Source organism: Stegodyphus dumicola, chromosome 1, assembly GCF_044657685.1.
Source record: "Stegodyphus dumicola isolate Sdum_Otavi_A_Nest chromosome 1, ASM4465768v1".
Classification (NCBI taxonomy): domain Eukaryota; kingdom Metazoa; phylum Arthropoda; class Arachnida; order Araneae; family Eresidae; genus Stegodyphus; species Stegodyphus dumicola.
The window spans coordinates 242929024-242942297 of record NC_140768.1 but is presented as its reverse complement, the minus strand read 5'-3'; the positions used below and the strand labels follow the sequence as shown (position 1 = coordinate 242942297).

Genomic DNA, 13274 nt, shown 5'->3' with positions numbered 1-13274 from the left:
TTTTATAAAATTGCTCTTACAGTCTGCAAAAAATAATAAGACGGATCCAATTCGAAGGTTAAGGAACAACGCAATCATCAACATAACTGAAATCGATAATTAGATAATTTTAACTTATACCGTCTGTTATACATAAAACGCGCATGCGAAAACGTATTCTGCGCTTGCGCACACACATATGCGCAGTCGTAAAGGTCTTACGTGCACGCATAAACGCCTATGCGCATGTGTCAACGTGGCGCATGCGCAGAAAGTTTTTAGCTTTGAGGTCCGGATTATAGATCATTCCAGATTATGGGTGTCCGAATTAATGACTTTTGGCTGTATATGTATCTGTGAAATAATATTGAAAATTCAAAAATTAAAAATATGTTTTTTAATTGTGCACCAAATGCTGCTGCAAATAATGTGATAAAGCAAATAATTCATAAGAGAATTTTTTTAATATTTATGCTTGACAGGCTTAGAAGGCAAAGGACAAAATGAAAAAATTAAAAAGATGAAACGACAATTAAAGCAGAAGATTTGAGAGTTATATAAAACTGAAGCTGCATCAAGGAGTAGACAACAGTGATGTAAAATTATTGTTTGTGTGAAAATGTTGTCTGTTCTCTTATGAAGAGCTACTATTTTATATAATCATTTTATATATTTATATATAGAGAGAGAGAGTCCAAAGGGACAATTTGCCCAGAAACACTGTTAACTGAATTTTGGCATTTTGCATTGATTCTCTATATAAACGTTAATTCACTTTTCAAATTGTTGCCACCAAATATTAGCACCTTGTGTTATATTTAAAGAAATTAAATAATGAGGAATCTGCTTAAATGTGTATATGTTTCTTGCATTGTGATAAAACAAACTGTACCTTAAAGCCATCAAATTTTAAATAATGTAATCTTCCACAGATTATGGGCATCTGGAAGCCCTAATTTGGAATTTGTTTTATTATCGATTTCATATTTTGTAATACTTTAACGAATTTTTGATTAACAAACTCAAGGATTTCAATGGCAACACTGTACAGGGGGAAAAAAAATATCTCCAATGTGCAAGACTGTGTATCGGAAATTGTACAGATATGCTCATTTTAAACTTACTTTGCAATATTGCTGTTGAATTGAATTTTATGGTTTAAGTGCAAAGAACATTATATTTAATAAATAAAGGTAACTCACAAAATGTTGAAAAAAAGTCCCTTTGGGAGTAATGTAAAATCTGAAAGCTTTCAGATTTTTCCCCCTTTAATTTTAAATTACATTTTAAATAGTTTTTATTTTATCATTTTGTCTTTTGACTTCTTGGCTTGCTAACAATTAAAGATGAAAAAATTTTCAGTACTTGCGTATTTTCTCATTGATAATGAAAATTAGGCAGGGATCCTGCCAAAATTTGCACTGGCGGTTCTGGTGGAAGCAATAGATCCCTTTATTTAGTTAGATAATCTCAGATCATTCTTAATTTACTTGTATAATTGACACATACTAGTTACAACTAGTAAATAAATAAGAGCTTAAGCATTTTGATTATCTGACATTCAGTAAAACTTCTGTTGGGCTGGAGTGGAGGCTAAAAATCAATAATAGCATTTAAAATAGCTACAGAATAGTCATCTTTGCCAACACAACAGCACATTTTTACTTGCCAAATCCCAGAGTTTTTCGATGTTTTGAGTGTGATGAAAAGAATCCCATAATTTTTAAAATAGTCCACTGCTTGCTTTTCTATAGAAAACAGGTCTGAAATTTTAATGGGTTTCTCAATCTTCAGAGAAATAGCAATCAGTTTATATCTTTCTTCACTAAAACAAAATAGGCTTATTGAGAATTGATTGTGGTTACTTAAAACCAAAGCAAATGCATATGTTGTGACATTACGCTTATCTATTATTGGCAGTAAATTGCACTGTTTGGTAACAGTTTTTGCTTCCCAAAATCGGGGACAAGAATATATGATGTCAATGGAAAAGTACCTTATTATTCCTTGCTGTATGTTTGGCAAAGAAAAGGGAAATATGAAATTATATTGTTGAATTTCATGACATGTGAGTTTTAAGTTTACAATAACACAGAATATTTTAAATCACAAAATTTCAGATATCATAGTTTGTAAAATATTGTTGGCATTTTTGTGGCAATTTCTTAATCTGACACTTACTGAAATTGGATATTTGATGTATAGAATTCTGTTGTTCATAATTTTAGGTATCTGTAGGCTAATCATATAACCTCAGTTTGATTGCAGAACTTATAATCGCATAATTCAAAAATCCTGATGCAACCAATGTGATGCAAATCAAAATTAATATTAAAATAATTTGAAATGTAAACATAATATGCATAATATGCAAAATTGCATTGCTGAGAAAGTAGTGCATGCTTTCACTCACTTTCATCTATAACATAAAACTGTTTTGGGATCAATATTTAATACAGCGCTAATAAGTGGAAAATATGGTGTATATATTATTAGCTTGTATTTTCAATGTTTAAATTTTATTCATCCATTCTTATTGTTTTAAAATACTTGTCTTAACTTTAAATGTGAATAAAAATGCATGTTTATAATTTGAATATGATTTTATCCTTTGTCTGAATCGTTACTGTTGTACTGTAATTTCCTTTCTTTCAGGCATTGATTTAGAGAGGATCAGTCATCATGCTGAAGCTATATTTGGTGGAAAGTGAGTTTCTTTTTTAATAATATATTGATAATTACTTAAAATCTAATTTTTAATCTTGTGGATGTAATATTAACCCTCTGATATCAGGGAGACTTGGGTTTGAGCTTGAAGAGATGAATTTAAACAGCTGATATTAGCTAGCAACGTCCTGATCTCTAATTTTTCCAAGGTAGGGCAAAATTTTGAAACTGCTGCGCTTACCCATCTTCCTTTAAGTTTCTCTAACAAGTTTTAATTTTTTTTAATAAGCACAGAAATATGTATGGTTTGAGATAAAACTTAATATCCATTTATACTACCAAATTCTTCCTGCACCATATTTTGTTATAAAGGAAAGATACATAATTAAAAACCTAATCAACCCCTTCGAGAAAAGTAACCTTTCTCATGAACTTATTTTCACACTTGAGTGCTTCTAATCCTCCAGGCCACATCAACATTTGTATATCTGCTCTAAGGGGATTGGCCACCCCTTAAGCTTCTCACCAGTCCATCCATATTCATTGCATACAGGTTATGTTAGATTCTTTGGATATGATAAAGCCATGAGGACTTTAGATTTAAAATAAATGTAAATGATGAGACGTTTACTTAAATGCATTTTAATATGTGAAGCATTATGCATAATTTCCTTTAAATTGTTAGTAGACAACTTTTTAATTTTGTTCATAAATTTAAGTTGATTTGTTAGCTGATTATATTATTTAATGAAACTTAGTCATTCAATAATTTCAAGAGTTATGTGTTATTGCAAAGTAATCATGATTTTCATAATATGATGTAAATATCCCCGTTTCCTGAAATTTTATCTATTCTTGAAGTGATAGATTTTCACTGTTTCATAAAATAAGTAAAAAAGTTAACAAATCTTTTCATTAAATTTTTATTATGTGCAGATTTTTTTAATAATTTTCGAAATTCATTATTTTTCATCAGATATATTATTTATTCTATTAAGGGATGACTGCACAGAAATAGATTTAGATGGTCAAGGTGGACGTACTTTTCTTAGAGTGCTTCTTCATCTCACAATGCATGATTATCCACCTTTAGTGTCTGGAGCTCTGCTACTACTTTTCAGGCATTTTAGTCAACGTCAGGAAGTTTTGCAAGCATTTAAACAAGTATATTTTTATGTTCATATAAATTCTTTTTTTTTAAATTATTTGAGCCTGAATTTTTTTTTTTTTTTTTTTTTTAATTCTTACTGCAAAAATAATATTTATTAAAGTCACCACTTCTAGTAATTTGATTAAATGACTTGTGGTTATTCTACTAAACATTTACAAAAGAAAGAAAAATTGATCTTTTTATACCTTTAAATCTAATGATGCTGCTGACTGTATTATTAAACTGTTATATTCTTCTCTGTATTGTTCTTATATTTAAAAATCTTTTTTTTATTTATTTATCTTTAAACTGTAAGCTCAATGCATATCATAAATTGCCAGCAAGAGCAACTGTAAGTAAAAATATTAAAATTTATTAGGATTACCTGTCTGCTTTGATAGTTAACTAATAAATTAAAATGTAGAAAGGGAATTCAACTTTAAAAAAAAAAAATATTGAAAATTACTGGATGTATTTTAGTTGAGAGCATTATAGCTTCCATTACAACAAGCAAGTTGGTTAATACATAAAAATAAGGAAATTTATGGCATTGGCACAAAATGTCATATGTTATGGGAAAGGAAAGCAATCTGAAACTGTCAATTAGAAAGAAGAAGGAAGCAAAAATAAGTCACCAAAAATTAAAGTATTTTAACACTGTAATTCAGTAAAGAATAGATTTAAAATTATTTACTAAAATAAAGAGAAACTTTTAGATGTTTAATTAATTCATGTTTTGAGGTATGTATTTAGGGAGGAAAACTTAACAGGAAATTAAGTTAAATCTGTTTTATCGTTAATCTTGATAGGAGAAGCATAAATACATAGTAGACTAATACTATTTAGTAGTAATAAAAATAATAATTATAGAAGACAGTGGTACCTTGGTAATATGTCTGCTTTCAAATACATCCTGTTTGGATGTGAAAATTTTTGTTTGGTAAACAATATTTGTTTGAAACATGACTGGGTTTGATGAGTCATGACTGTGCACACTACACTTTTTGAGACAGTGCTATGATTGCCTATGAGCATCAGTATGCCTGTTGCAACTGTAAGTAAACAACTCATCCTATAACTCTTTTTCAAGTGATTTTCATGTAATTTTTTTAAAATTCATTAACAGTAAATTTTAGCAGAGTTAATGAGAACAGTGAAGCAAGGAAGAAAATTGTTAAGATCACCTTGGAAGTGAAAAAGAGACTTTTGAAAAGTATGAAAATGGCATGTATATCTGGGATTTCGCTATTGCATATTGTACCCCAAATACAGTGGTGTTAGAGATAGTGAAAGTCAAAGATTTCATTAAAGCTGCTAATGTTACAAAAGGGGTGAAATTGGTTACTAAACAAAGATCAGAGATGTTTGAGAATATTGGAAAAATTGCTTTTGATCTGGATAGCAGAAAAACATTAATGTACAGTGTCATGTGCAGTGTTTCATATATATATGTTATATATTTGATCCACTGCATATGTATCTTAGTATTAAATAGTGTTATAATAACAATAGGTTTTTTTATAGGAATTTTTAATGATTTTCTCTTAATTTCTTACTGAAAAAATCCCTTTGGTATATGTCCAAAGATCTAGAGCAAATTAATAATCTATGAAAGGTGCCATTAAATTTCTTGTGAAAAATTCTTTCGAAAAAACTCTAGGCTAATTGTGGTGTGATCTGTGCTGCAAGTAAAGTGATTCTCTACCCCTTTACACATAACATATAAATAATAGACATATAAGTAAGCATATAAATAAACATAAATATGTAATTATGTATACATACATGCCCTTGTATGACAATGTATGCATTTTCTTTTAAATTTAATAAACTCCCAATTCAGCCCTTGGAGGACACAGGACAGACACATGACTGTTTACCTAAGTTATACATCAGGCGTTCTCCCTCGCCTACCTACCTACCCCCTTTTTTTAAATAATTTGGAGTTACAGTACAGTCTTTAAAGACAGAACTGTAATTGTGAATTGTATTGATAGAAAGAAACTTGGAAGTTAATTTTTTTTTGGGGGGGGGCTTTCATTCAGCTTCATCATTGTGCATAGGAAAAAGGAAAATTATTTTTGTAGTAAAATGCTGTAAAGTCCATAGGAGGGAAGGAAAAAGGCCTTTGTATGCAAAGGTGGAAAAAGTTACTCCTTCTTAGCTGCATAGGGATGACTTTTGTGCTGATATATATTGTTGCCTGCATATATTCTGAACTAGTTCTTGAAAAATATCATGATCTCTGTACTATCTAATCTTCTTCCTCAGTCATATGAAATCATAAATGTGATAATGCTGAAACTTTATTCATTTTTCTATTTGATTTTCTTGAACTATCATATTTTTAAGGAAGTGCAAAGGATTAATTTTATAATATGTGAAAATTTCAAGATGTATGAGTGAATAGATTTTCCATTGTCAAAATTTTAAAATATTAGAATCTGTTTAAAAATATGTTAAAAAAATTATCCTCTGATTTTGAAAAAATCACTTGAGTACATTTTATCTGTGAATCAGCAACACTTCTTTTGTTAGATTATTTTCCAGACTATCTGATAATACAGAGAGTAATTTGACCATTGAGGTTATGTGGGGTGAAAGGATTCACTTTTATCATGAAGTTTTAAAAAAAAAAGAATCTTTGTAGACTTTAAGGAAATCACTGTGGGCCCTTCCTAGAGAATCTACAGACCTAATTTTATAGCTGTTTCTTTTATGATATTCAGGGTAGATGTAATGGACTGTTGTGTAATTACATTTAACAAAGGAATGTTGTTTATGGTGAGTGAAAACTCAAAAAATTTTCAGTGACGATATGTAGTGATAAGAACCTTCTGTGACCATTAAAGCATTTAAATAAGAGAATTCGTCAGAGCAGAGGGAAATATGAATAGAGTGCATATAGAAAATGAAAGAATAAGAAGAAATAATTTTTGCTTTTAATTAGAATGTCAGTAGTATATGTAGGAGAAGGCAAAGTAAGACAGGATTAATTAAATTTTTTCCATCGTGTAGTTATATTTAGGCCGATAACAGGGAAAAAAAAAAAAAGCTCTAGTACCAAAAGATTTGGTTTGAGTAGTCTTAAAGAACAGAGTCTAGAGATAGTGGGATAAAACTGAATGGTAGATTTGTAGTTTTTTGAACACATATAACTGTTCAGTACACTTAACGATAAAGAAACCTGACTATTTTTGTTATTGAACTTAAAGAATGTATGATAGTTTAAGGCAATTTTAGAGATTTTATCATGTGTTTTCCTTTTTCAATCATAGAGCTCTATTTAAGCATTTGTGACCATTTTTATCCTGTATGGAAACAGTTATGTCCAAGTTAAACTCTTCTTTCCCAGAATTTAGATTTTGAAATTAATGATTTAGTATCAAAATTATTATATAAATATTAATCTGAAACATTACTTTTCTTTGTTTTATGGAACTTTGGCTGAATTTTAGTTTTTTTTTTATTCAAAAGAGTAATTGAGTTTAGTCTATTATGAGTAAACTGAAACTTTTTAACTAATGATTTATGAATATTCTTTTATAAATCACATATATTTTCTATTTGTAGGTCCAACTGCTTGTTTCTGCAAGTGATGTAGAAAACTATAAGCAAATTAAAGCAGATCTTGATGAACTCCGATTGCTTGTAGAGAAGTCTGAACTGTGGGTTTTCAAATCTAAGCTGGAAGAAGTAACCAAGAAGAAGAAAAACACTGATGATGATGGAGATGGTGATTCTGATAGAAAAAAGGAATCAAAATCAAAGAAAAAAAGTCATCTGGTATGTGTGTTTAAAAGACTGCATTAATGTTACATTTTTTTTTTTTAAACTTTTTTTTTTAAAAAAACTAAATGGTGGTCATTTTTTTAAAGAAATTTAAAGATATATCTCATTAATAATATTTTTGGGGAATGATGTATGGTATTTCATTAATTATTTGTGATTTATTCTAACAGCATTTTGAACAGAATATTAAGAGATTTAATTTCCTATACCTCCTGCTTTGCTTGCTTTTAAAATTAAAATCAATTTGTTTGTTAAATGTGGCCTTATACTTGTCCTGTCAGAAAATTTATAGGAATTAGAGTATTCTGAAAAGTCAATAAAATTTAATTTTTCTTTTAGTGTCATTTTCTATGTAGGTATTACTGTGTATTTTCTGTCTAAAAACTGCATGTAATTTAGGACTTAGGACCTGCTGCAAATGAAGGATCTGCCATAGATTTAGATATTGGGCCCCCTGTGGATCCTATTCAGAATAAGAATTACAAAACTATTCAGCAGGTACTATACTTTGTATTTTCTGAAAATGATAAACATTTAAGATATTTATTAGACATTTTGTAACATACATAATTTTTACCAAGTTGCTGTCAGGTATTTTTAAAATTTAAATCTCATCTCTTCATTTAGTCATATTTGCTAAGTATAGTAAGTAATTTTAAAGTAATTAAGCTCTATGCTTTTAATTTTAATCTGTGGAATTATATAGCATATAGTGTATTCATAAACTACCTAAATTTTTCTGTATGGCATTCAAGAGAATTTTTTCGTAAATGAAAGAAATAAACTTAATTCTTACAAGTATAATTGTTTATGGCCACTAAATATATCTTTTGCTTTAAATTCAAAATTACTTCATTAATTTAATAATGCTTCTAGTTTATACCTAGGATATTTGGATTCATTTATGTTTAAATGACTGCTTTTTTGCTCATTAATCTTTCGAGTTTTAAGAAACTGAGACATTTGTTGTATACCACTCTTTTCTTGCATAAGAAAACAAAATAGCATCCACAGTTTTCAAAGATGTAATATAGTTTATTTGTATCTGTTAGATATTATTACGATTGACTAAACTGTGTGTGCAAGAAACAGCTACAGGCAAGAAGCCTCGTAAGCATGAACAACGACTCTTACGAAACATGGGTGCTCATGCAGTGATCCTAGAGCTTTTGCAAATCCCATATGATAAGGTTAAAGCTTTTTTATTTTATATCATTTATGAAAATACACAAGTGCTTTTATTTTCTGAAATAAAAAAAATCTCTTATTAATTTATTTATTTATATAGAAAGAAGATATAAGAATGAATGAATTAATGAGACTTGCTCATGAGTTTCTTCAGCATTTTTGTCTTAATAACCATGCAAACCAAGCCTTACTGCATAAACATATCGAGCTATTTCTGAACCCTGGTGTAAGTTAATATATATTTTTGGTTTGTTTTACATGATGATTTTTATCAAAGAATTTTCTGAAAGTGAGAATATTTATTACTTTATCATTCTCTGGTCCACTGCATTAAGATGTTTTATGAGTCTGGTACATTTTGGATGCAATAAAAATATTAATTTTCTTATTCCAGTAAAAATAAAATTTTGATTGCATCTAGTATATATTCTACATGAAAATTTAATTTCACTTTAATGTAGAAAAGTTTTTGATATGTAATGTCTGTACCTGGTTATCTGCTATTCGGTGACAGATAAGTTAAATCCATTAATGTGCTTTTAAATTTTTTTTATTTAAGAAAAGGGGGATCATTTCTAACAAATTTTATGTACTTTAAATTTTTAATGTCATACATTTTTAAAATTATATATATACTTAGGAATTGCACAATTTATGGTTCAAATAATTTTTATAGCAAATAATAGTGTATATGCATTACTAAAAGTAAAGTATATTATTTCAGCTTCTCTTATGAGTATTAAATGCAAGAATGACAAAGAAAGTGAAAAAATTGGAGTTGTGTTATATATAATTAAAAGCTAACATTTTGAAGAATGCTAAATAGAGTTATTAAAAGTTAATATAGTCAAAATATTTCCAGGTATAGATGATTTCAAAATAGATAAGATTGTAAAAAACACCAACCAAAAATAAATGTAATAGAAACAAGTCCATGAGAGTGATAGTAAATATTTGTTTTATTTCTTTTGGAAGTTCTTCAGCTTAACCCTTTATTGTTCTATAGAGAGGTGGCCAAATTTCATCTGAGGCAAATTTTTGAACCCAATAAAACTACTGACTAGATATTTATATTATTTTAAAAGCTGTAAAATTGTTTTTGGTTAGAAAGAAATTTTTTTGAGTAATTTAACAACGATATTCAATTTTATAATCAAAATGGTAAAATGTAATATGAATATAAATAAATAAATAATTATTGCTCTTACACTGTATGCAGGAAAGTGTGTTCTTGTGATGCAATAATATTTAAACTTATAAAAAGCTTTTCATTCTAGTGAAGAATAATGCAGTGACTTGAGAATTAATGATTTCATTTTACTGTGAATTATAAACTGAGAGAAGACACAGGGCTATGCATAAAAACTTCAGTTTGGTGTACAGAAAATATTTAAGAAATGCTGTCAACTTAGAAAGTTATTTACATAAAAAATAATTATTTATATATTTGCATAAAAAATAATTTCCTTTATCTGATGAGAGGACCAGCATATGAAGATAAAAAGGTAACCCTAAATCATTTAATTCATCAAATGCAAACAAACAATTGAATATGATTAGTTTCTTCCCGTGTCAGTTAGAACTAAACATATTCTTTGTACCTTTCATTAAAATCTGAAGTACATGTTAAATGCAAAATGTTGTTAATGTATTAACCTTTTCTGATGTTTTAATACCCTTGCCTAAAAATAGTATGACCACAACCACATCAAGTTACAGAGATGGTGCATAAGATGAAATGTTAAAATTATTGTATGTATAATATAATATTAAAAATGAAATTCCCTATTGTAAAAATCATATCCTAGCATGATTTCCATTTCAAAATAGAATGAGGTTTCAAAAATGAAAGTATTGTTTGTAATGGTGCAAACTGCATTAAGAGACCAAAGAGCCTCAGTTTGGCTGTGCCCAGTGTATAATGTCATTATAGACAGGGCACAGAAATAAATTAAAATAAATTTCACTTTCCTCTTAATCAATTCCTTATATTGAATTTCAGCAGCAACTTACTGTAGATAAAGGCTGTTACTTTAATTCTTTTTAGGTTTACTCATAACTATTGATTTATTAAATATTTTCATGTAATTATTCGTTTATTCAATATCAGGTTTATATTATGAATTCTTTCCATCATGCTACAGAAATGTACATTAAAGTAGTCTTTTTTTTTTTTTTTTTTTATTTATTATTTTTATGTGAGTACTAAAGATTAATAATAATATACAGTACAAAATCCGTAATCCGGACTCGTCGGGACTTTGGCAATTCTGGATTAGGGGTTTTTCCGGATTATAGATCAGCAATTTAAATCTGGTAAGACAGCATGCAGAAATTATGCAATTAAAATTATGAAACCATAATTTATGAAATAAGGAGCAATTATGATATAAAGGGTATCAAAATTTACAAAAGAAAAAAAAGCTTAATATTTGTTTACTTTATTAAACATTTCTTTCAATGTAAGTTGTTTAAATTGCTTCATTTTTTGTGCTAACACTTTCTCTTTAATTCTATAAACAGACATAATTTCCTGTTCAGCTGCAAAGTTCCACTGTTTAAGTCCTGTAATTGCTGTGTCGAGAATATTGACTAACTTGCTAATCGAAATTATTTCATTTTCAATAACCTCTCTGTCACTTTCTTCACTATCAGAAGTGCGCAGGTGTAAACGTTTTACTGGCTTTACGCGCATGCGTAACTTTGTGACTTGTCCAGATTATAGATCATTCCGGATATTGGACGTACGGATTACGGACTTTGTATTGTATCTCATTTAACTATTTTATACTATTGTTTTAACTGCTATTATAATTTTAAAATAATTGTTTTCTTATTTTCATATCTGGAATTGTTCTCCAGTCTCATTTGCGGGTAAGGTAACTTAAGATGCAAATGCACCTTTTATTTTAAAAAATGACACATTTATCAATAGATTGTGCAAAGTAACCACCATCTGCTTTTGACTTTTAATTTGCACATTCGCACTCTGCGCACATATCTTAGCACAAATTGTAGGATCTAAATTATTTATTGTAGTAGAATTTTAGTGACCTTTACCCTTTTGTTTTCTTAGGATGTAGTCGCATATTAATTCTGCTTTAAATTTTACTTCACAGATAGAGAATATGTTGGATTGCATGAATTCAGCATTGAGAGCCTAGAATATATATTCAGTAGTTGCTCACTATTATAGTATTTACTTTCTGCTCAGTACAAGAGTATTAAAAATTGATATGTTTATATAGTTTCAAAGAAATTAGCATGATCAAATATTTCCAACTACATATGTTCTGTCATAAGAAATTAATTTTTTAACAGATAGCCACTGTATATCCAAAAGTATCCAGACATCTACTTTTGTTGCTGGCACATTTTAAGATGTGGATCCATCATTTGACATCAATGACAAACTGCCTTGAAAGGCTTTCTGCCTTCTTATGCTGTGTATCCATAGAAATTAAAATTGCCATCCATTTATTCATGAGAGTTGCAGTGAATCTAACCACTGAAGACTGGTGGTCTAGTCACACATACAATACGTGTTCTAGTTCTTCCCAGAGGTATTCAATGGAATTGTGATAGAAGCTATATGAAGACTGAGTTTTTCAACACATGTCTCTTTAAATCATTGAAGAACAACTTTGATATGTAGATTGAATAATTATTCTTTTGATACAAGAATGGTGCTTCCTTGAACTGTTGCCAGAGAATTTGAAGTATAGAATTGTTAACCCCTTCATGCCGACTGTCACATCTACGTGCCAGCAACGAACACAGTCACCTACCGGCCAACACGCAGGCGTGACAGAGCATTTTCTCGTTTACTACCTACTGTCATGTATTTGTGCCAGCGTTCTGGAACGTTTTTCAAACTATAATTTCTGCCACAAGATGGCACTGTATGTCCATATGGTTTCAGATACATGTACATTAGACCTTCTACTCGAAATGAGAGAAACATGACTCACATACACGTGTTTTTGATTACATAAACAAATGGGGAACTAAATGTTTCCGAATGGCGTGATTTATGACGTCTCTTTAAATCGCACTTTATTTGCCTGTGGTAGTTGTTTATTGTAAGTAGAAGTTTTATATGCGCTAAAGCGTTGAGTATTTTGGTTTACAGTTCAGTTTTTAGAAAATACTTATATCTTGTTAGACGTGAATTCTTTCTGTTTTTACCGTTGCAATGTCAAAGCGTCGAAAATGTTTAACAGAGCATGAAATAGCAGAAATGATGCAAAATATTTCAGATATTGATTCTGAAATTCTGATATTGATTCTGAAAGATTAACTGAAAGACATTTTCCAAAACTTTGTTCAGAAGAGATTGATAAGAAAATGAGACGACGATGCTTCGTTTGTTCACCTTCCCGGAAAAATCCTCCAAAACGGCAAATGAGTTATTACAAGTTCAAGGAATGTAACGTAGGACTGTGTGTAGATCCCTGTTTTCAAATTTTTCATACGAAAAGAGAATTTTAAGTAATAT

The 13274-nt window shown here is 29.2% G+C and overlaps 1 protein-coding gene across 12 annotated transcripts in view; it reads left to right on the top strand.

The window, feature by feature from the left end:
• Itpr (Inositol 1,4,5,-trisphosphate receptor) overlaps positions 1–13274 on the top strand; it is a 277133-nt gene that overhangs the window by 105854 nt on the left and 158005 nt on the right. For all 12 annotated transcript variants that reach the window (XM_085827003.1, XM_085826988.1, XM_085826993.1 and 9 more), the window contains 6 exons: positions 2635–2686; positions 3645–3810; positions 7370–7582; positions 7988–8086; positions 8641–8778; positions 8877–9002. In XM_085827003.1, the coding sequence (XP_085683129.1) occupies positions 2635–2686; positions 3645–3810; positions 7370–7582; positions 7988–8086; positions 8641–8778; positions 8877–9002 (794 nt within the window). The remainder of the gene's footprint in view (positions 1–2634; positions 2687–3644; positions 3811–7369; positions 7583–7987; positions 8087–8640; positions 8779–8876; positions 9003–13274) is intronic.